This window comes from Pyxicephalus adspersus, chromosome 6, assembly GCF_032062135.1.
Source record: "Pyxicephalus adspersus chromosome 6, UCB_Pads_2.0, whole genome shotgun sequence".
In the NCBI taxonomy this organism is placed as follows: Eukaryota; Metazoa; Chordata; class Amphibia; order Anura; family Pyxicephalidae; genus Pyxicephalus; species Pyxicephalus adspersus.
In genome coordinates, this window is record NC_092863.1 from 39,936,320 (window position 1) to 39,961,672 (window position 25,353).

Genomic DNA, 25,353 nt, shown 5'->3' on the forward strand with positions numbered 1-25,353 from the left:
TCAATGTAACAAAGGGGCTACATCAAAAATTATGTCTATTGATTTTTTTGTTTCAGTGAATTAAAAAAAAATAGTGTGTGTCCTAGTTGCTGTAGAGTGTTTTATTTTTCATGGAGAGTGTGGGAAATGAGAATTTCTAACATCTACTTAAGACATACAGAAACGGGGTTTATTTAGCAAAATTAGGAACCGGAAATGTCTTATTCCATTCCCTCATGGAGGCCACATAGAGGCCTCGTGCAGAGCCCACATCATAGGTGTTTGAGCTCAAGATACCAAGTTAGCTCAGTATGTAATTTTCCTTTTGACATGTTCTCCAGATCACAGCCTGCTGGTTTTATTAAGGACCCTGTAAAAAAAAAAAAAAAAAAAGCACATGGGAGATAAAAAAAATCTAAATTTCTAGATTTCTTTTCTACAGTACTTTTCTATTGAAAGAAGAAAAGCTGTAAGATGTGCATTTGGTAAGTTACAAGCACAAACGCAGGGTTTAATCCTTAAACAGTAAGTAAATGTTCAGTTAATTCTAACCTATGTTAAATACTTGTTTCCTGTTCACCCCTGCACCAATGCATAGAGCTGTTAGAAAGAGAAACACAATGCCAGATATATTCATAGTTTGCTGGGAAGGAAATGCTGCTCTGTGTTCACATCCTGTCTTTTAAATTTGTGTAAGTGACAATGCGGTGTTTAAAAGCAAGCAAATGTTATCCTGAAGTATGTCTAGATCGTAAGTAGATATGGGTATGAAGGAAAAACCTAAAGGTTTTAGCACTGTAAAAAAGTAAAATTTGCGACATTTCAGGCAATATGCTTTATTGTAGAAAAGAACGTTATTTTACATGATAATGCTCCTTTTCCCTTAGCTGAGTTTATATTGAGCTATGCCCCTAGGTTGTGTATATACCCTCCTACAGAATATAATATTAAACATTATGCAATATTTCTGTTTCAGTAGGGCATTTATGTAATAGGCATGTTTATAACACCTTAAACATTTTCTGTAGTAAACCCAAAGTAATGCATGTATTGATATCCACCTCTAAAACAATTATGATTTATGCCCCAGCAATTTTGGAGAATTACACTGAAATATGGGTAATGCTAAACATTTAAAACAAAAACAAATAAACATTCATTCGCTTCATGAATCATAAACATAACAAAAGCCCATTTTACCTAAATATGTAGTGACAAACACTAAGACCTACTTCTTCCTTTACCCTACTGCAGATTGGGTTGTCCAGGGACGTAGTAATCTCAGAAGATTGCAGCACCTAATAACATCATCATGAAGGGACCAATTGTTAATAACATAGTTGGCAAATACTAAATAACTTTAAAATCACCAGTCTGCGCTCCTAGAATATTTGCTGGCAAAAGACATGGATGCTGGACAGAAGTTTAGTATAAAAAGGATTGTGAATGGGAAAGGAAGCAAGGGGTTTATCTTTCCATGGAGAGACCGGTTTCAAAATACAATTATATACAACGGTACTGAAATGACTTCTAAATTCTCAAACTTACATGGTGTTCCCCATATTCACTGTAGAGTGCAATTCACCTCTGTAACCTGCATATAGTTTTCCCTACAGTTTTGCTTTCTCTCAGGTTGAAGAAGTAATCCTCGTTAACTGTTTGGCCCTTCTGAGGATGATCATCATTTAATGATTTCATTTTTTTTTTTTTTTTTTTTTTTTTTTTTTTTGGGCCTTGTATTTCTTTGAAAACATAAATGTTGATACGGCAAGGAATGTTGCTTGGTCTCCAGCACAAAGGTGTAACCAAGCCCTTGCAAAAAATAGTGAAGAATTACTCAAAATGCTGTAAAATTAACTTGGTGTTGTCCACTTGTTGTTTTTGATCAACCTTCGGACAACTGGGCACCCCTTTGTCTGACTACTTCTGCATTCAACTAATCCTGAGGTGCATATATCTAACACATTACCTGAATATATCTAGTGTCATTTCTTATATATCTCTAGCAATTGTTCTAGCAGAGATATGCCAGATACATGAGCACTTTGAATCTTTGGTCTCACATCTTTCTTAAGGTGCGTACACACTTCCAATTTTTATCGTTCCAATCGAACGACGAACGATCGATTGGGCAAAAAATCGTTCGTAAAAAAGTAACCAACGACGCCGACGAACGAGGAAAGTCGCTGGAAACGAACGACCGGACCGACGGATCGGATTGGACGACGATCGTTGAACATCGTTCGTGTGTACGGTCGTTCATTGATCGTCCATGTTCAGAGCATGCGTGATGAACGAACGTCCGTTCACTTTCCTGTCGTGCACATAGTTCCTCTATCGCTTAAACAATCGTATCTATTGTGTGTACAATATCTACGAACGATCGTGTCGTTAACTCTATGTGCAGGATCGGTGCTATACGATCGTTCGTATATATCGTGCAGGAACGTTCGTCGTTCGTTTTCCAACGATAATAATTGGAAGTGTGTACGTAGCTTAAGTCTTCAATTTTTTTTTCTGTAAAGTTGGAACACCACACTTACAGTTGAGTTGTATAGTGGTGGTGGTAGGTCGGGCCATCGGTGTTTTAGCACCTTTCATTCATTAAAAATCTGTCCACAAATATAAAAGTAAAAAAGGAAAAAGTAGGGTATAGCTCTTTTCAATTTTAAGCATTGCATTATAATTTACATAAAAAACACATGCTTGGTATGCTTGTACACAAAGTAATAAACAGGTAATTTTGCAGTCGCTTCCTCAAACGTACTTTTTGCCAATATATAAATTACTCCCAGTCCAATAAATTATGCACAGCCTTATTTTAAAAAGCATTTGTAACTATGTAATTTGTGTGTTAGGCCATAACCAACAAAGCAAACACCACATGAATGTCAGATTCCACGCGTCTTTCATATGTAGCATGTCTGCACATTGACACATTTTGATGATAAGCGTATATTTACAAAATAAGATATAGATTTTCAGGGCAGTGAAAATGTTACAGCACCTTCATGCTTCGTAAATACAGTAGAGATGGGTAGATTTCATTGTGTATAGATCAGTGACAGATAAATTTTGATTGGCACCAGAGCTGGGTGTTTGCCGTTGTCAGAAATATGGGTTCCTTCTACTAATTGCTTACTATGTGCAGTTTTGCAACAAAACTTTGTGGAATTCTTTTCATTTCTTTACACAACACATACAAGCTTTTAGACAAAACTTTAGAAAGTATAGGGCTGGGTATGGAAGTGTATAGTTGCTATATGTAACTAGCTTTCTTGCTGGCATGGTCCACTAATGACTTCAACACTCAACAAGTATGCAAATGTGAAAGTTTATCTTTCTTGATCCAAATTCTAGTCCATGAATTAGAAAGAAATGAAGCATTTTTAGATCATTGACTAAATAGGAATACGGGCAAGCATTTACTTTCTCTAAAGGTGTAAACTCTAGAACTATAATCCTGATCTTAGTTTTACTGATTAGTGGTTAGTGACTCGCTAGATAGTGAAACAAGCATAAACACGACACGCTCAGAGCATCTCCCTTTATAACAAGTGACCATTGGTAGTTCTTCTTTAAAGTTGACGTTTAACAGTGTTGTTAGGTATAGTTAAAGATGCCAATAATGCATAAAAAGGAGTTACTTTATTATTTTACCAGAGAGAAGAGGTTGCAGTGTTTTAGAGAATTCTTTGTTAGGAAAGGGGTAAAATAATTTGCATTGTCAGCTTTAATGTTTGATGGTAGAGCTGCCCTTACAGGAATCCTATTTTGTGTTTCACACATATTCTAGATTTCTCACCTACTGTGTTTTATGTTGTCCGTGCCACATGATTGTCTTCTGAATTTGGAATCTACATATTAAATTGCTGCATGTTACTAGTACAATTTTGCATTTAGCAGCCCCGTTGGAGGGTGTTGTGTTTTAACACTGCTTCATAGTGGGGAAGTCAGGAGTGTGTGCTAATAAAGCGTGAGATTGAAAGAGGAAAATTGAGTTATTTTTGGATGAGTAGCATGAGTCTGTTCCTTAAAAGGGAAAAGGATATAGAATACTGCAAAGACATTGTTTCTGTATTTAACTCTTTAATTCCCAAACAAGCTGGGCAGAGTAAACAGACAAAAACATTTTTTTTCTTGTGTTACAGTAGGAAGTTTTTTTTTCTTTTTATGACAGCTTTTTTTCTTCTCTTTTCAATAATAGTAATACATTTTTTTTTTGTTTTGACACCAGCACAAAGGCGGTCCTAGCATGAACAGATTCTGGCACACATGCAAAATGTTGCTTGCTTGTCATCGAATGTAAAAATCCATATATACCATAAACCACGTATAAACCAGGACTTTTTTTTGCCTTTAAACTTGGTTTATACTCGGTGTCCCACTTGTCTCAGGTACTGGACCCATACCTGTAAAAACTCCCCTTGTTTTTGACTGCCCCAGACATGGCTTCCTCTCCTACCCCTTCTACATTATTAATGATGTCCTTACTATCTGGCGATGTGATGGTTCTGATTTCTTGCTGGTTCTGAGCCAAGCCTGTGGCTGCCAGAGAGAAGTATAATTATTACCATTCATTTATATAGCGCTCTCAGGTGATGGAGTTGGATCTCTTGTTAAGACAATTGACAGCAGTGATGGTGTTGTAGCTGCAGCCGTGGATAACGTTGCTCACGACTTTCAGATTCCAGTGCGAGCCCTGCATGGTATGAAGCCAGCAAGGAGCTGTACAATTTAGGAAGATGTGTGGGGATATATAGCATGTTACTGCACTTCTTGATAATCTAGGAAGTTTCTTTACTAACGCACAGCTTGACTCAAATTGGCATAGTTCATATGTAATGTAATGTAGTTCATGTATATTCTACATATGATGTACTAGAAAGTATTTTATGTTATGAATGTGCGCAGATCACATTAAAAAAATGTGTAATAGCTGCTACAGATTACAACAATCCTAACTTTTTTAATGTATTCTTTTTTAAAGTTTACAAACATTATTTCCAAAAGCACTTCCTAAGAACTCCCTGTTGTTGTTAATATTATTATTATAGATTTATATAGCACAGCCATATTCTGTGTTTTTTTTTTTCTTAATTCATTGCCTTTACCTTTTATTAGCCAAACCACCCATAAGCACCAGATTTTGTCATTAGGGGGTTTGGTTTATATTTGTGTGTGTGTGTGTGTGTATAGTACAGTCTCATTCAATTTTCTAGTTTTATGTATCAAAACTTACTGTTTCTGCATTTTAGCTTTGCCTTTGATACATAAGTAATGATACAGTGTAATAATTTGTATGTTGTTATTAGAGGTTGCATTTATCTAATTTTTGTCTTAAGGACCAGATTTTTCTTAATATGTCCTGATACGTTATAGTTTGTAAGAGGGCATACTTTTATTTTCTCTTTACTGTATATATGTATATTGGATTTAGATACATTTCGCTTTGACTCATTTGAAATACAAACTTTCAAGATCTCTGCCCTGCCCAGTGATTTAACACTGAAATGGGAACCTGCTTTTCTTGTTTATTGGCTGCTATTGGATTCTAGTTTTAACATGAATGTTCATTCACAGAAGTGAGCATTCTTTGCATTTAGTTGTGAACTGTTTAAAATAGTTGTATTAACTTGTAGGTTTCTTTTGGCTCCCATGTTTTATCTTTTCTGGAGACTTTTGTTTCTCACTTGGCTGTATAATATAGTATTATATTTATTTAGGTATCATGTTTGGAATGCCCAATCAGTTTAAAGATACTTTCTTCCATTTTTGCAAATCCCTCTCATTTGATCTTTATATAGACCTTTAATTGGTAGTATTTAGATCAAGTTTTGTGTGCGTCAAATGCCTGATTACTCTTGTAATGAAGCTGGTTACAGATTTATACCAATCATCTCCAACCTATTCATGTTTATCTTAAAACTGGGGGGTGAGCATTTAGGCAATCCATTATATGAAGCAGATAATCTTTGAAGGCAGACCATTGGTAGTGTTTGTTTCCTTTACTGAGATACATCTCCAGGGACAGGGAAGGATCGTTGAATGTTTGTCACCGGGCGGAATTAATTGTATTTGAATACGATTTGTGACCTTTGTCCTTTTAAATATTTTTATACTTTAAATGTAGTGGTTGAATTGGTTTTGTTTTTTCCAGTTAAAAAATGCAGAAAAAACTGTTATTGTCAGAAATGTGATGTCCTTGTCGCATGTTATGCATTGATCTATAATAATCACTAATATTTTCTTTTCATTCTGTAAACTATGGCTTCCCAACCCCCATGCAAAAAAATGAAGAATAGGAATCATGTTTGTATTTGTGTCCTCCGGTGACAACTGTAGCTCCCTATGGATACACTGAAGTGCGTAATTGTAGCCAACCTAGGACACAAGTGCGTTAATTGTAAAAATACTAGGTAAAAATAAAACCACCACAGAGACAAGCAAACCCAATACATTTCCTTTTAAAAAAGTACACTTTAATGGCATACATTTCACAAACAACCTAAATGCTGCCGGTGATAAGTGACGATCACCATCAGATATCTCAAAATACATGTAAAATTGTCAGGAATAACAGTTTATAGTGAAAGGTTCTTTTTTTTTAACCACCTTTCAATGTGGAGTTTTTACCTTGGATGTACAAACAGACTTCTTTCCTACACACATGTACATGTGACCTTGTCTTACGAGTGGGTTTATTGAATGTAATATATAATATGTTTACCTTTCCAGACATTGGAGATTGGAACTAAGGAAAATATTTCCATGCTGAAAGTAATGTTACTGCCAGCTAAACTTTATCGGCAATGCTTGTAACTGTATTTCATGTGCTATGGATCAGTTTGATATAACTCTGGATTATTTCACTCTCCAGCTTTGGGTCTCACACAAAATTTGCGTGCGTGTCTTTTTCTGGGGTTATTTTCAGATCTTCATTTTCTTTACGTCGTCAACAATGACCTTCACACAGTCCGTCTGCTAAATCTATAAGCTAAACCTCCTGGATTGGAATATGGGACTAATCTTGTGGAAATGTACACAGAGAAGTGGAAATGTAAACTGTGTTTTACGGGAACACCTTACCATGTGAAATGTAATGTGCAGGTTTAACTTGGTGACGCAGGCATGCATCCTCCTGAAGGGAAATAAGGAGGGTGCCCATATTAATCTTGAGATCAGTATTTTTTATCTAAACTCAATTGAACATTCATTGTATTTTTTTTTACATTTTCAGCAAGTACAGAAAATACAATATTTGCTGATCTTACCAGAAATGTAATGTATTACTCTTGTCTCTTCTGTGTGTATGGGAGGGTTGGACCCAATGCAGTGTTTTCCAATGCAGTCTCTGCCCTGCTTTAAGTCTTAAAAAAACAACCTAGGTTCTCACTAGAAAGGACCATTTGTGATAGTCTTGGGTGAAAAGTTGTTTCACCACGTTGTTTAGCAATCCTCCATGCCAGATTGCTAGAGACCAGTTCTGTTTACTATTGGGGAGGATGCATTTGGGTGCCTCCTACGTGTCCTTCCTTTTCCATGGAATAGAACAGCTTTTTATTCGTTCCTACTGTCACTGGTAATGATCACTCTTTATAGTTTCCTGTAACAGTTATGAAGCCAAGAAAAAAAAAGTATGTTAACAGAATTGTTAAGTGGGGAAAAAAAGCCTGAAACTAATGCAGCCATTTTATCTAAGTCCCGGTAAGATGTGATATGCCAAGTTTTTGTTTTAGGGTTTACAGTTTCGGAACATCAGTGAAAAAATTAACATTTTAGAACATATTTTTTGGAGGTATGGAAAATAAATGTGTAGGCTAATTATTTCTCTATCTACCACTGAATGTGTTTGGGAGGGTAATTTTTTTAGTTTTTTTGTTTTGGTGTTTATCTTTAAGCTGTACATTGAAAGAAACATTTAACAAAGCTTTCATGTTGGTATATTCCATATAAAATACATATTAACCTTGGTGCTGCATTAAAAAACAGACAGGTAGGTAGTGTGCATTATTGGGAATATTGCAGTTGGGCTCGAGGGCAAGGTGGTTATCCAAAGTTTACAAAACGATACATCTGTTGTATAATGATACATTTTGGTTTGGTTAATTTAAAAGTCAGGGAATGCATTTGCAAGGTTTTCCACGGTCTGCCTTAGTGGTCAAAGTTTGGTATTGCTGACCTTCATTAACACATTAACAAATCACACATATTCATGGTTGGAATATTTCTTTGGTTTTCAAGTCTCTAAGATTTCAAGTCCTAAATACTGGGACCCTTTGTACAGTTTTCATTGCTCTTTTTCTTCTATGGGAAAAATTGCTCGATCTGTTTGTCCTGGTGGGCATTGCCACTGAGACCAAAAGTGAGTGGAAAGTAAAAGAGTTGTCATGCAAGTGCAAGTAGTGAGGATAGATCCATGGACAGATTTTCCAGTGATAACTGTCTTTGAGTGGAATTCCCTTCCTCTTGATAAGATTTTCCCACATCTCCTATTGTGTCTGCAGGACGGGATGTAAAGGGAAATCTAAAAGGACACCGCAAAAAAACAAAACAAAAACAAGAAATCTTTGCATTCTAGTTGCCAAGAATCTGCCCGGTATCCTGGCATCCTTCTGGGGCTCAAATAGCTCCCATTATATATCTTCCTGGCCCAGTCAAATAAAATAGCCCAAAATCAGCACTCTGGAAGAGAAGAGAAATTAGGGCAGATAAATAAAAATATATTGCAATCAGGGAAGTATTTTTTAGTTTAATGCAGAGTGGACACCGCCTTCTGCAATAACCAAGGACTAACTAAATAAGGGTTTTTCTAATCACAATTTTTAAATTTTTCTTTACTAGTTTTTTTTAACTAGCATTGAAAAGTAAAGGATATGATCCTATTTGAATTTTTACCTTTCTGTTTGCTGGAACGCCTAAACAGCTTGGTAATTTTTTCTTTCATCCACAAAGAACAACCAGAGTTAGTATTCGTACTTTTCCGTGGAGTGGTAAGCAGGTGTAGCCTAATTTGTCATTGTAAAAGATGTGAACAGTAGTGGCAGTAGTGGCAGATATTTGGCAAAAAAACAGGCATGACAAAAAGTCTCTGCTTTTCAAAACCATACCATTTTTGGTGTAAATATAAACAGTGTTTATTTATAACAAAGAAAATAACCTAATGCTTCTCCCTTTAACCTTTTCTGCATGTGTGCCAGACCACAAAGCTAAATGAGAGGCATTTGTGAATATTTCTGTGTTTCAGACTCATACAGACTGATTCTCACAGGCTTCTTTTCTCTGTATTACTAGGACACACTTGATAAACCCAGCACTGACTTTCCGCTTCTCATTTCTCTGATTTGGTGGTGGAGGATTATTCACTCAACGTCCCATAGTGCTCTGCAAGTTTCTGAGACCGCACCTAGCTGCCACTTTCTATTTTTAGTCATCTCTGTTAGGTGTGGGAAGAAAAATGATGGGTTTTCTGTTGTAATTGAGGTTCTCCTTGGCCCAGAGGCGACTAGCTGCACTTCTAAGAAGGAATGAATAGCATGGGTTTTTTTTTTTTTTTGCTCTCATTTTGCAATTAAGTGTTTTTTTTAATGCATTATTTTTGAGGCTGACAATATTTTCTTTCATGCAAGTCAAGGAACCTCCTAAGATCCAGGCCTCACACCTCAACATATTACTATTTCATGATCGTATTATTTGTTCACATTTAAAGCAATAATTTAGGGGCATATAATCATTTTGCATAAATAAATGAATAACTTCTATAGTACATTGGTTGGGAAGTTGTTCACATTAAAGTGAAAGTAAAACTAAAATACACCATAAAAGCTATACCTGTAAGAAATTAATGGATTCAATAAATATTAGTGTTGCTGTGCAGTAAATACTGTGTGTACAAAAGAATTAACTCGACTTTCTGATTGTACCATGTTGTAAGTACTGCAAAAAGTAATGCAAATTTTACATATACGTATGATTGGTATGTTACTACACACATTTTACATATATACGTACATATGATATACACGATTTGCAGCATAAACCCTTTTGTGCAGTTTCTTGCACACAGTTTGCTCATGAATAGTCTTTGTTCCACAGTATTCCCTACTGTCTTGTAATAAAGTATTATTTTCTTGCCTCTATAGACATTTCCTCTTTCCACAGTTTTTTCTTTTCTTTGTTTCATAGGACATAGGGCCTGATTTATTAAAACTCACCAAGGCTGGAGAGGATACACGTGCCTGCTTCACCAGTGAAGATGGGTGATACAGCAAACCTGGAATGGATTTCCTAAAAGTAATTTGCTATTTGTTAGCAAAAATTTTTAATCCTGGACCAGATTCCAGGTTTACTGGATCACCCAGCTTCACTAATGAAAGTGTATCCTCTCCAGCTTTGGAGAGCTTTAATAAATCAGGCCCATTGCATTTTTTCTGGCCTTGTAAGTTTTAGATATTTTGTTATGCTACATGCTCTTGTGTTGCATTGCAGTTTGTTTGGTGCTCTGCACACAGCAAGTTTTGCTGTCTTGTCACTTCCTGTACATTTGGGGAAGCTTTTAAAATTGTTTAACATGTGGAAATAATACTGTTAAACTCTTTTATCTGCTGAAGATTTGATGTGTTTGCAAGGGGCATGTTGTGTACAAATACAGCAAAGAGTTTATGGTAGCTGCCATTGCTGAACTCATGTTAAAGAATGATAATTGCTGAATGTAAAGCTGATCTTGTGGGCTCAGTAGATTCAGTCACACACCAGAAAGCATACAGATAAGTGTGTGACAAGTTGTGTAGTATTAGATGAAAACCTGAGCTCTATACTCATTCTGGGTCAGCGATTCAGATGGTATTAAAGGCAGAGAATTAGAACACCAACCAGCCGAGTAATGTTCTTAGAATCAGGTTAGAAGTGGAAGCAAACTTTCCATGTGAGCATCAGTTAAAACCACGTGTGAGAATAAAATCTCACAATGCTGATTTGGAATATTTGATTATGTGAAAACGTGGACCTCTTGTGAATCTGCAATTCAATAGTAAGTCCCAGTTTGTGAAATGTAATAGGGTTTATTTGTTAAAGCCCAGCTGTAAGAGGCTCTTGTTTTCAGGTCTTACCAAAACTAGGAATGTTTCCCTCACTTTGCATCTTGATGACTACACAGGAAGGTGAAGGAAGATCATCTAAAAGGGGTAACAGACATCAATAAATTCTAAAAGAGGTTCAGCTTTTCTGTACTGTAATTTTAATTAAAAAAAATAAAAATGCTATACATCAAACTTTTACGAATCTAACCCAAATTTTTGTACAGTTTTGTGGTATCTGTATTGTCATTAGTAGGTTTTAGTGTTTACTGTGCTTTAAGTCTACCTAAAAAGTTTTCCCGTATTTCATTCTACATGTGGATGTGAGCTGCATGGAGGGCTTTGGCAGTAATACTGGAGGCTCTAGTTTGTTTTTGCTACAATAATCTGGAGACAGCACAATGAGGATGATGTGACCCATGCACTTTTGTCTGAAAAGGCATGCATCCAGCAAAATTAAAATAACTTACTCCATGCACAGTGTTTTCTTTTGCTTTGAATGTGGACTGGCTACGTGACGACACTCATCGTTGCTCAGGCTTTTTAGTGGCGCAAATCGTGTGTCCCGCTTTGTGCAGCTATGTCACCCCAGCTGCTGGTCTTTGAATGTTGATAAGCATAGTTTTCCTGCACGTTCTGTTACTGATCATCTTCATTACCGTGAATTTCATTAGAGAACAGCACAAGTTAGATTGTTACTGCGGAGTTGGGAATATGTGCTCTCATCAAGTTCACCAGGGGCTAAACAGTGCCAGATTTGTTTGTGTGCACTGGGTTATATAACCTTGCAGATGTCTGTGTATTATTTTGGTAATTTGGAAGCTATATTGAAAAATCATCCTGCACTTTGAGCCCTTCTGACAAAGGTTATAATCAGATGAATGACTGATTGATTAATTCCACTCTGTTTACTGATAACCACTCAAATTGCTTGAAGAAAAAATGATTGCATTGTCCATATCAACTGGGCTTTTATATTTGTTATTATAAAACAAATAATGAGCAGATAATGTGTTGATGTTGGCAACACAGTCATGATATAAGCTATGCGAACTATACATTTCAATGAGGAATGTCCCCTTTCTATGGGGGTAACCTTGTCAAACTGTAAGGAAGAGGATCAGATTATGCTTTAATAAGGTCTTCCAAAGGTTTTCTTTAACAGGACAAATGAAAACTGAAACCAAAGGGATCAATTACTTTACTTGTTTTTTCCCCAGGAAATAAAATGTGAAACGCGATTGGTTCTTTTACAACTCTACTTTTGTTCTGTTGTTTTTTTTGTTAAACAAGGTCTAGTAGTACAGGTTGACATTCAAAAATCTGGCCATCGATAATCTGGCTCCTTCAGATTTCCATCATGGATTTTGGAGAGAATTTTAAAACTACATTGTTTTCTGGAGGCGCCGTTTGTTTTCATGGCGCTGTACTCCAGAATCAGCTGTTGGGTCTTGTTTGCACTGCTTTCCTGTTCATTCTTTCTTATTTATTTGCTGCTGTATAGCCCCATTATGGATTCAGTAGCCATTTAAAGGACTGTACAGGTAGTCATTTTCCTTTAAAAATATATACAATATATAACCGTAAAAAATCCGGAATCTTCGAAAATCCGGCACGTCTGGAGGTTGCCGGATTTTTGAATGTCACCCTGTAGTCTCATGCTGCAGTGTTTCTTAGCCGCACTAATTGCTTATGGTAATTTATATATGAATATCAAATCTTCTCGGCCCTGCTGCAGGCTTCAGTACACATATTCACTATGTTTCTACTGGAGTTGTTGCCAACTTGGTACCACAGTGGGGCTTTTGATAAACATGCACAAACATAAACAAATATAGGATCCTTTACATTGAGATGTTCCAAGTACTTCATAGCGGCTTGCAATTTCCTTCAGCCCAGAAATTTTGTTTTGCAGAGCAGCTGTTGGGATAGACATCAGTTTGACAATATGGGCCTGCCCCACTGTTTTGGTATTGCAAAAGGTAGCTTGCAGGTAAAAAAAAGCTCTCCATACAAATCCTTAGAATGTATGTCTTGAAATTTGGTAACATGGGGAAAGAATAGATCCCTTGTCAGACTCAACGCTATCGTGGGCTCTGTTAACACCAATTGAATGCAGATTTCTCTGAAGTGAAAAAACATCCATGAGCGTCATGGACAGAAATAAAATTCCTTTCATTAGTAGAATTGGGGAAGACTAGAAGCCTTGTCTTCCTATTTCTGTTCTTGTTGCAGAAATTTTCTTACTTCCTGTTTTGTGAAACCATTGTCGGCAGGACAGGGAGTGTGGATGAATCTTTCTAATAGAGCCCCAAATAGCAGTAAAAAATTATTTATAAAATAGCAGTAAAACTTGACACTTTAATAAAAATCTATTCTTAAAGAGGAACTAAAGCCAAAAGTGCCTGAAACAAAAAAATACACTTGCCTTCAATCCGCCAGGACAGTCTGATGGCACAAGATCGGGTGACGTAGGTTGGAAAAAAAAACTTCACATGTGTGAAATCAGCAACTTTTCTTTTTTCCACGAAAAGGCTCCTTTTGGGCATGCCTGAGATGCTCGGGCATGCACAGAAGGAGCACCCAAGAACTGCTGGAATGCCTGACGGACTCCCAGGAGGCTTTGCACTCCCATTCATTCTCGATCGCCTAGGCCAGGCATGTCCAATGTCTGGCCCAGGGCCCATGTTCAGATTTCCACCAGCCTGCAGCCTGTCAGAAAGTCAATAATATACGGCCCGCCAGCACTGTTGACCACAGTATAAAATACACACGTACAAAAAAGCTATTTTATATTTCATTAGAGTTGATAAACTGCCTTGCAATTATCAGCCCGCTACTCGGCAGGCATAATTGGCAGGACAGGAGTACCCATGTGTGCACAGGGAATCCCCTAAATCATTATAGTGGGTGTGTGCTGTGCGAGACCCGCACAGACCACACCTACTTTGATTCTAAGAACGTGCTCTGCACGGAACCCGCACTGACACTGGACTGGCACAGGGAATCCCTTTACCTCACCCTAGTGGGCGTGTCCTGTGCGGGACTCGGGCAGACCACGCCCACACTAACCCTGAGTACATGCTGAATGGTCGGCTTCAAAAAATTTTCACCTCATCAAATCTGGCCCTTTTTCTAAAAAGTTTGGACACCCCTGGCCTGGGGGGATCCAGAATTATGGGGTGGTGCTGCACATTATTTATTTATTTTTTTTTAAAGAAAAAGGGTTGCACCTAAAAAAACAAAAATACAGAATTTTTACGTAACATAAAGGGTTGTCTACCCATTTATGTATCGTGAAATTTCTGACTTTAGGTACGCTTTAAGTTGGTATACAAACTAAGAAGAAAGTCTCTACACAACAGGGTTGCATTCTATCTTCTTGAATGTAGAGACCACAAACACACTTTACTTGACTGGTAGACTGGTATGTGGTCTGTAAGAGGTCCCCTTAATGGAGAATTGTATGAAGAAACTGTTAAACAGGCTGGACCAGTTTTATTTGAATTCTTCTATAAATATCGCACGGCTCTTTTTTTCTTCCCCTAGGTCCCAGTTTCACACAGTTGTGTTCTACAAGGCATTTTTTCAGCAGCTCTGGCAGACTTCCAGCCCATGTCTTGTTAGCGTTGCGGTTTACACACACAGGGAAGCTAAATACTTTTAGAGCAGACCAATTCGGATCATTCTCACACAAATATTTAGACAGGTAACATGATTGTTGCTTTGTCCCCAATTTAGGATGAAAAAAGGGAGATTAATTTCTGTTGATTTGTAATTACATTTTCAAGTTTTGTTTTGACAGATTTGTTGGCAGTGTTTGTTTTTTTTTTTTTTTTTGCCCAGTTACTTTGGTCAATCAGTTTACCTTTTTGTACCACACAGTTCACAACAAAAATCCTCTGAAATTTGGCTGGGATCTTACAGTTAGCGGCCTTTCCTGTATATGCCTATAATCCCTGAGTGGAGAGCTCTTTACCATTTTATATAAAGTAGAAACATCCCTGGGGTATAGCATTAATTCTAGGTTCCTACTATTTGCTGTGTGTTAACTGCATTCTATACAAAGCATTTCTAAGACTAAAGATCTCATGGTGCACAGGTAGGTAACATACAGATAAACATTTTTTTCAGCAATACAAATCAGCTGTAGGCAAACATAAACAGGGTCGGTTCTCTTTATAAAGCCCAGAATTGGAATATAACACCTTCCGTTACATGCCATGCACTTCTACGTGCAGAAATGTTGATGGCTCGCAGCTTTCTACTTCCTATAGAACCCACCTTATGGCTGCAGAATGGCAGATGGAATGGTAGTGGCTGCAGGGTCTCTGGGTCCTTGTTTCAGAAAGAGTAGGATTTTGGGAAGGATCATTTGACTGAAGTGGACCACTAAACCTTAAGTCAGTTATGAATTTTAGGTTGCTTTAAAAAAAAATTGTTCTACAGAGCTTAGAACTTGATCCTATTGAAATGTTGTGGCATGGTGTGAACCAGATCATTCAAAATAAGAGCTTTGTATAGCGGAAATAACCAGAATATCCAACAACTGCCATACATGTCTCGGTTGCAAATCAAGATTCCTTGATGTTGGTGCCAATAAAGGATTCATTTTTTTCCCTTTGAATTGCCTTGATTATTTTCAAATCGCAGTTAAAAATAGGACACAGTTGTGTGTTTTGAAACCTCAGGAATTTTCTAAAATTGTGCATCAATTATTTCATCATTTTCCCACAAATGTATATATAAATATCCTGTTGAAACAAAATGTCCATGTGTTTTGTCATTAAATAAACATTACAGGTTTTCAAATCTCTTTTCACAAAGGGATGTAATCAAAGGCTGAATCATGTCATTGGCAGTAGAGGTATGTCTGGCCTTTCTTGTTATCAAGTCTTGTTAGTGTTTATAGGACACACGTGTGAAAGCAGACCGTCAGATATGCTTTAAAATGCACAAAGGTAATACAAAAGAAGAAAAGAAAAAATCAAATACTGTATTGCCATGCTGTGAAAGGTTAGATATCAGATGATTTTTTTTTTTGAATTTATAAATTGCCCAATTTTTAAAATTCATCCATAAATGTCTAAACTTTTCATTATTTTCCATAAAGTACATGCATTTTATTTTTAATAATTTTTAATTCTCTAGAAGGATTATTTATACCCTATGTTTTTAAGAACAGGTCTACTTTCAGTTAACCCTGGCATACTTGTAGATGATTAGAGCTTTAAAAGGTATGTATATGGTTTGGTACTCTAGCACTGTTGCAGAATGTTTAAATCCAGAGATATTTTTACATTTCTGTTTTTACCTGTTTACTTGGTACTTATTTTTTCATTAGTTAAAGGTTCTATCACCAAATTCAGATATTTAGTAATAGGCCAGCTTTAAAACATAGGACATCCATTTTTGCCCCCCTTTTTTGGGTTAACCTATCCACATCTACATCTACATTCTTTTTTATAGCCAGCAGTTTATAGCCAGCAGGTAAAGTCTTTTTACTATTAGCAGCACATAGATTTCCATGAGGCATGTGCACCATGGCCAGAGATGATCAGAGACCTTCTTTGGGGATGTGTGCTGATTTGGGTAAATTAATAATAATGGGTTAGATAGTATCACGTTTTATTTATTTTACTTGTCAGGTTTTGAAAAGCTTATAACTCAAATGTAAAAATCAGACTGTCTGTTTATTTTCTCCACACAACTGGCTGTCATTTTGACAGTAGGGTATTGGCAGCAAGTGTGAGGTGGCAGCCTACACATGTTCTGTGCACTGTGATTAAGTGTTTTTCAGATGTATAGCACACAAAGTGTTGCCTACTGATTGGGGACTATTCATGTAAGCCATATTTTTGCCTAGCAGGTCACCTAATATATTTATAAAGTGTCAGATAAAGAATGGTAGGCATTATTCCTGAACCACATAGGCTGTTTGAGATTTGAGAAATATACTTCAAATTCACTTTAATCTGCTGCATATTGCACTGATTTAGCCGGCTTTCCTACCTGCTGACAGCTCTGTACCATGCGGCACATAGGGCTTGGCAAGTTGAGAGCAGCTTGTGTAGACTGCTTGCTATAGGATTTATTTTGTAATTGCGTCACAGTTTACGTGAACCATAGAAATATTTCAATCATTTTGGAGCTGCAGCTTTGCAATGTAAATCTTTCTACACTCTGCTTGGCTTCAACCTATCTCGGTTAGTAGGATGCATTTACTCCAAGATAAACAATGTTAGCCTAAAAAAAATAACGTTATTGCATCTGACAGTATGTTGTATATCTACTACTTTGAAAATAGCTCTGTTTTCCTAGGGGGTAATTCAATACCGTAACCTTCCATGTTAATATTATACAAAAATGATGCAGAAAATCTTTTGAGGAAAGAAAAATCTGTGTGATAAATATTGATGCTTGTGCTCCAAAAAAAAAAGGACCCATTTGTGCAATGTAATTTTTTTTCCCCCAAAGCTATTTAAAGCGCCAAAAAACTGCTTTCCAATACTGCCGATTTGAACATCCCTGTACGTATAATATAGCAGGATTGAAGAACCTAAATATATAGTAAAATAGATGTATCAACATTGTTCTCTACTACTATAGAGGTTTGTGGATGGGCCATATTGAATTCCGAAGATCAACATTCCCAGTGAATTTAGCAAGGGTTTCCTCTTAAACTATTGGGGTAGGAATGAAAGCAAGGTATTAGCTCATCTAATAAAGGTTATTTTTTGCCAGGTCACTTGAAGTTCTTATAAAGAGCAGCTACAGACTGGATTGCCAAGTGCTTCAAACTGTTAATGTGGTAGTACAGATTAGTCCTGTCACTGGAGTTAGAGATCATATGAAGGAATTAATGTTTTATTACCAGAAACAGTCTTCTGTTTGACTTTCTTCTTATTAACAGGAAAAATCCCCCCAATTAAATTAATTTTACATATTTCCCTGCTGAAGGTCTGACACCAATTATTTCATTACCTGGGACCTCACAGCTTCCATTAGTGGCTTGTTTATTGTGGAAAGAATTTAATTGCATAAAGACATCAAAAAATGTTAAAATACCTGAAAATTGAGAGGTCACTGTGTTTCTTAATTTTACTTGACATTGCTTTTGCTCTGCTTTTGGCAAGTATGTGATGACCTCACTGTGTAACAGCATGCTTGTATTATTTATTAAATACCGTGCAAACGTTGGGACAAAAATGCTGCCCACATGTTAGAGGAGTTCTTAGAATTATTAGGCCACGTACCTTGCCTTAGGACAGTACGGGTATTTGACCCAGATTGAATTGGCTGCTAGTGTCTATAGGTGGACCAAAAGGACTCAAGGTTGCAATACACTGCAATACACAGTAGTTAGCCATGCATTATAGTGATGCTGCACTGCCGTAGTACGTTGGGGTGCCATTTAAAATAATAAGTGTATACATAGTTATTTTTATTACTTTAATTTTGACTTTCATAAATGCTGTTTGTTTTGCTAAACCTGTCATATAAATACTTCTCCAAAGCCCTGTACAGATGTCGATTTTTGATGCTGGAAACTATTTTTTATGATCGTTTCCAGTGACAGATGAATAATTGCTGTACACATAACACTGTTTTGTTCTATGGAGGGGAATTGACAAGCGAGCTGCACCCTTCTGTGCTTTCTTCCTTGGGAAAGCACTTGTTATTCCCGATCAGTAGTTCATCAATCTGCTAGGGTGGATTGTGAATGCTGTCAGGTGATTGCTGTACATGCGCTAAATTTTTGCCCAAGGCACGTGCTACAGTTCATATTGGGTGGCAATCATGCAACATGTGTATGTAGCCTAACTCAGAAACCTTTACAAAAGTTGACTTCTCACTTTACCCTGACATTCCTGATATGCATTTGTTATGAGTCAGACTATTTTCTCTGGGTAAGGCTGGTCTCTAATGTAGCAACCAGCAGCTTTTTTTAAGGCCAAGTACACATTTGTAATTACTGTCTCTCCAGCCATTGTTCCTAAACTGCCACCTGCAAGGATCAATAACAATTGCAAATTACTAACAATGAAAAAATGGCTTCTCAGTTGTTTGCTAGAGTTGATCACGTACAATCATTTTAGACAACAAAAATCAATAGTTTGTATGGACCTTAACAAGTTACACGTCAACTGTAACTTGATGCTTGTGTATTTGTTATGCTCTTTTATAGGACATAACTTTCCATTAAAAGCAGCCACAGAGGTCAGAAATGGCTTGTAAAAATATAAAAGCAGTTTATAAACTGGGTACAGGTGCACTCCAAGATGAGGGTTTTCTAAATACAAGATACATATTCAGATTTGTACAGTAACTTTGTGTAAAACTTTGTGCAGGAGCACTCACTGCAGCACTGCAGGATGACCGGCTATGGATCCACCTCTCTTCTAGTTCTGACAGCCTGTAGTGGGTGGGCCAGCTGGGTTTTGCTCTACAGCTTTGTTCTGGTTTTATAGCCTTTGTGGCAATAAAGGAATACATTTAAATGAAAATTATTTGGTTCATTAAAAGGTTTGTGTCATGGCAGTTTATTTGATTAGCAGCTTACTATAGCAGTGTTGCCAAACCCAGTAACTATTCATACGATCCAATGCAGCTGATATTGATGGAACACCAGTTATAAATGGCTTCAGATTACAGTCACTAGAGGAAACATCCATAGATATGTCACCCCTGATAATATCTGCTAAGAGTGCTGTTATAGTATTGCTTGTGTGAAATGCATACATGTGCTGTGAATCAATATGCGTTTACATTCATCCTGTCAACATGTCTTTATAATAAAGAAGGTTAGACATATGGTAGATTGTAAATAATGCTAGTCTGAGATGGAAACCCTACCAGCATGCAGGGTCACTTTTTTTTTGGACTCTCATTGCAGTTGTGCATTAAATCGGCTGTGACAGACAAGGCTTGTTTCTTCTTTTTGCTAGATGAATGAACAATGGTGATAATGCAAGTAGCTTTTCTTAAATCATAGGACTGGAGTAAAATATGCAAAAGATATTCAACCTCTTGTTGATAACTATTTGAACTAAAAGTGGTGTATTGCAAAAGAGTTAATTGTTAGCAAAAACATTACCTCTAGCTTGACATGCTGTTAAATCCTATAATCTCTCCAGCTTCAATCTACCCATCTGACGTGTTTAATATAGAGGTGCAAGAATATAATTAGCCCTGTAAATGGTGTTCTTTCTCTCCTTTGCTATTTTGTGTATTTTCCGTAATTCTGTACATATTCTAGTTTCAATGCTAGCTAGGACACTTTCTGCAAGGGGTATCTGTACTTAATGTATAGGAAATGATGGAAAAGCCACCCAACGAAGACAGCATTATAAATCTTATATACCTTCTAACTAATTTGACCTCGTGAAATATGCAGTGTCAAGGTTTTGTAGCCATTATAATGGCAAAGTCCCAAAAAGTGTTTGAGTGACAGCCAAGGGAATTCGATTTTGTGGTCACATTTTAGTTCTTTTGCACACTTGAATGTGATGTATCTCTTATTGATCTCTTCCTTTCTAAGTCAAATAATGGTTTAGTTGTAGCCACTCCTTGTGATTGTGTGATATAAACTATAACGTTGTATCCCTTGAATGGGATGATTTGATATGTTCTTCTACATGAAACCTCTTGTCTTTTATAACCACTGTAGCCTCAATCAGGGTTCTGGGGAATTCTTCTTCCAGAGGTTGCTAAAGGGGCAATGAGCAACAGGCAATTTCTTCTTTAAAATGAGTAACCTGACACCAATGACCTTTTGAGACATCTGTAAGAGACAAATTATTCCCAGTGACTACCAATGTATATAGCATTCTTCATACTGAACACCACTGTAATGGAGACTACCCTTCCTACAATAATCAATAATATGAGGAGGCCCCTTTCCACCAACCACTATAGGGGCATTTTCCACTGATAATTTTGGGGAAAATTACAGTTTTCTCTATTTGTATCTCTTTTCTGGACATTATTTTTTGTTTTGTAGAGCTGATCATTATGCCACATCTATTATTTTTTCTTATATTAGAACTTGATATTCTGACCTGCAGAACCTGTATAATTATCAGTGGTTCCCTGGGACATGAACATTTTTTCAACGGTTCTCTCTTGTTTAAAGGCAGATTTAGAGAATAGTCTGTCCAGCACAGCTGATGTTTAACATTGCAGTGATTCTGAGGCATGGTGAAGGCCAAGCACAGAATGACCTGGGTGATGCCTGCATAGCTTTGTATGCCTACAGATAAGAGAAAACACAAGCTTATACAAAGTATTAACATTTTGAGTAACCTCAACCTTCAATTACTGCTTCACAAGGTTAAATACAGTCATAGACAAAAGATAGAATAATCTAAACTAGATTAAGATGATTTGCCGCACATTGATTTAGCTGAGGCCATTCTTTTATCCTGATTAGAGGCAAAGGATATCCAGATTCCCTGCAATGAATTAGCACATAATAGGAGATTGACCCAGGCAGCAGATGCAACTGAATTACAGAGCGCTGCCCTGTGATTTATAATACATGTCTTTATATAACTTCATATTGCAATGCAATATTTAGCATATACCCTGAAAAAGCAGCCATTTTGCTGCTACTCCACCTGCTACTGCTACTACTGCTGCTACTTTCCACCATTTTGGTCTAAATACCAGGATTACGACTTTCAGACGGGTTTCAGAAAAAGAATGTGTAATTGTTACCTTTTTTTGGGACTCTGGTATTCAGTCTTAATGGAGAATATGTTGGCTGGAACTAATCCACTACACACAAAATCTTTCTACTGTAGAGTGCATCTCCCACTTCTGCTTTTTTGATAAAATGAATCCATTTATATAAAGTCATTGTTCTAAGAGAACCTTTGTACTTTTCAAAGCACACAGTGACACCACATTTCACCAGCTCCTGCAGGTAATAACTCGGATCAACACTTCCAATATTGTTAGTAGGGGAACCACTATATTACTACACTAAATTATCCCAAACATTTTGGGTATGTAGAAATTCAAAATTAAGCCCAATTAGTTAAGTTTCAGGAAAGAACGTGTGATCATTTTGTGAGGGAGAAAAAGAGTAAGTAAAGGCAAATAGCTGCTGACAGTGTAAATCGTCTTGTGTGTTAATGGAGTCGTCTACTTTCAAAAGTACAGTAGCACTCTAAAAGTTGTCATTTAAGGCCCTGACATATGCAGATTTGTTTTTGAGAACCCATGTAATCCAGTTGTGTTGGGCAAGATTGCCAAATGCAGAAAAAAGAAAAAGATCTGTATGGTTGACTCGCCTTTGCAGTACTAGGTCACAGGTTGGCATCCTGGCCAGGACACTCTCTGCAAGAAGTTTGTATGTTCTCTCTGTGTCTGTGTGGATTTCCTCCCACTTCCCAAAAAAACATACAATTAGGGTAAATGGCTTTTTATCTCTCAAAAAAAAATAAATAAATAAAATTGTCTATGACTAGACTATGGTAATGAGATATGACATTGGATTGTGGACCCCTTTGAGAGATGTGACAATGGACTTTGTAAAGCTCTGTGTAATAGGTCAGCACTATATAAATACTGGCTAATAATAATAACTTGTCCTATTGTTTATTCCACACATACACTTACAAACAAATAAGGACATGTTATGTTTTTGCACAACACGTTTCAATTCACTGTAGCATATTGTTACACACTGTGGAACTGAGAAATCTAGCAGACCTTCTCTGTGGTTTGCATAGTAGGTTAAAAAAAGAAAAAAAATTATTTTTCTTACTAATACAACACCATAATGTACCCAGATTATTTTCAAAACTTTTTTTTGTTGTCAGTTGTCAATGCTTTGAAAATCTAGAGTGTATTGTGGTATGGCAAGACCAAAGTGGTAGAAGGATCACCATTCTCTTTAGTACGGCATGACTGCCGTACTGCATCAAGTAGACTATGGAGCTAGAAAAGGGCACTGTACTGGGTTCTGAAATGTGGGAATGAATTGGTGGCACCAGGGCTCTTGGAAGAGGTAATTATTCTAGTGGGGATGCAATGCACAGCCAGAGGAGCACACTCTTTCCGTTGATTTTATTAGCAGGAAAGTTGGCAGCCTGTGTAGTGTACAGACTACATCGTGTGTGGCTGTGTGTGGGGTTTTGGCCAGCACTCACTCTGCCAGACTCTGGAAACTCTCAGGCAGTAAATGAATTAACTGTGGAAAAGGGATCAGAAAAGGTTCGGCATACAGGAGACAACCAGTTTAGCTAACTGCTTGTCAGTCTTGTTCATCTTTGGCAAATCCATGGTATAGTGCCCGTGCAATTTTGCTGCCGTTGTTTGGTGTAGCAAACACATTGCCTGTTTTACTAAGTGAGCCTTCAGAAGTGAATGGTATTACAACAGATAAGAACCAAGTAATTCTTCATACAGGACAACAGAAATTGTCTTACTATTTGCATACTACAAAAGTGTTTATGTGCATTATTACATACTTGCAGAGGTGTCTTTCAAGTAACTCCATATAAACATGTCTGCCTGGTGGGTTTTTTTTTTTGCTTTTTGCAAAGATGACATTCTTCTCACTGGTCAGCAATATGAGGCATTCTTCCCACCACACTAATGTGCTGTGAGCTGTGGATCTAGTAATAGTATAGAAAGGGTTTCCTGAAGACCTGAAAGTTTTTTCCAGGGGTCCCCCATGTAACAAAGATCAAGAAACACTGTGCTAAAGGATCTTGTCATAGATCTGAATAGGGAAAAACTTTTCAATTTTCCAAACTTTTTCAGTCAACCGTAAAAAATATGATCACATTACTGTTCTGGTTTGGCTAACAATATATTTCAATTAAAAGATAACATTTCCGATTAACACGGTTTCAGAAATACTAAACAAATATATAGCTTATGAAATATTAAATGGGCAGGAAAAAATCTATCCATTTATCAGATCAAGAGTATTGTACGTTTTATGTGGAAGCTAGAAGAGGAAGCATTGGTTGTAACATAGTAGCAAACTTGAGAAACTTGTTGACATTTTTTTCCCCAGCTTTGATACTGTGCTTGTATCAAATGTATAATTAGGCTTTTGTTCATATTTGAGGCTGGTCTTTGGTGGTGGTGGGGTAGTTTATTTTGTATTTTAGTTATGACACAGTTCAGTTATTGTTAGTGAGAATATATGGCTTGAAAAAGACAATTTGTGTTTCATAAATAAAATGCTTAAAAGCGGGAAAGTCTTGCAAATATTTGTTAAGTTGATGACATAATTTAGGAGGATAAACCTTTTCAGATATATGTTTGTTAAAGTTCCAATTTTTTATCTAATTGTTTACCACATGTAGCCCCCTTCAATTTGGCAAAACCACACCCCCACCTGCCCTCAAGTGTGGCAAGGGCTGTCATTTGTAGGAGAGGGCTTCATCTCACTAAGTGACCGCAGGGTTGTTGGGGTCTGTGGGCAGGGGCTTATTGGAATCTATAAACAACCTATTAAAAAAGGGGCTCCCAGATATCCACTCCCTTGCCCTGGGGAAAGAGTACAGGGTCACTGCTCCATACTTATTCCCAGAATCTGTCCTAGAAATATTGAAACAACACAATAAATTAAAATAAGGTAATAAAGTTTTTTTTATGGGGGGGGGTTACAGTCACATGATCATTCTTAGTGTTATAAAAAGAGCAAATTGCTGGGAAATGCAATAAACTGACCACATGAACAGAAAGTTACATTTTTTGGGGGGAAATATCATAAAAATGTTCCCTTTTCATTCATACTAGATGCTTTTCTTTTCTTATTTTTTTTTGTATAAATGAATGTGTGTATCTTAGTGTAATGTTTGGGGCTATAGCGTGAAAATCTCCCATTCATTGTTTCAACATTGTAAGTATGCAAACAAAAAAATAAAAACCTAAACACTGCATGTGAGAAATCTGGTCTGCAATCCTTGCTGAAAATGCTTAGAATAGGAGAAAATAAAAAAACAGGACAGTTTAGCCGAGATGTTTTACAAAGCTTTTGCTTGGGGCTGGGGACTTGCTATGCAAATTGCACAGCTGTTGTATATCTATAGATTTTATATATATATTATTTCTAAAGTGTGTAAAGTGTGCTCTTTTCTTCGCAGCTTTGCTAATTATTGTTTGCTTATTTCTTTTCAGCATTCGAAGTGTGATGCAAAAGTATTTAGAAGAAAGAGGTGAATTGACATTTGACAAGATATTCAACCAGAAAATAGGTGAGTTGTATATGCGGTTTTATATCTAATAGCTTACAGACATGTACTTTTAATAGTTCATATTTTAATGCTATTCT

At 36.8% G+C, this 25,353-nt stretch overlaps 1 protein-coding gene across 2 annotated transcripts in view; it reads left to right on the forward strand.

Annotated features, from left to right (window-relative positions):
* Window positions 1-25,353, forward strand: part of GRK3 (G protein-coupled receptor kinase 3) — a 163,132-nt gene that overhangs the window by 20,807 nt on the left and 116,972 nt on the right. For both annotated transcript variants that reach the window (XM_072415418.1, XM_072415419.1), the window contains exon 2: window positions 25,200-25,276. In XM_072415418.1, the coding sequence (XP_072271519.1) occupies window positions 25,200-25,276 (77 nt within the window). The remainder of the gene's footprint in view (window positions 1-25,199; window positions 25,277-25,353) is intronic.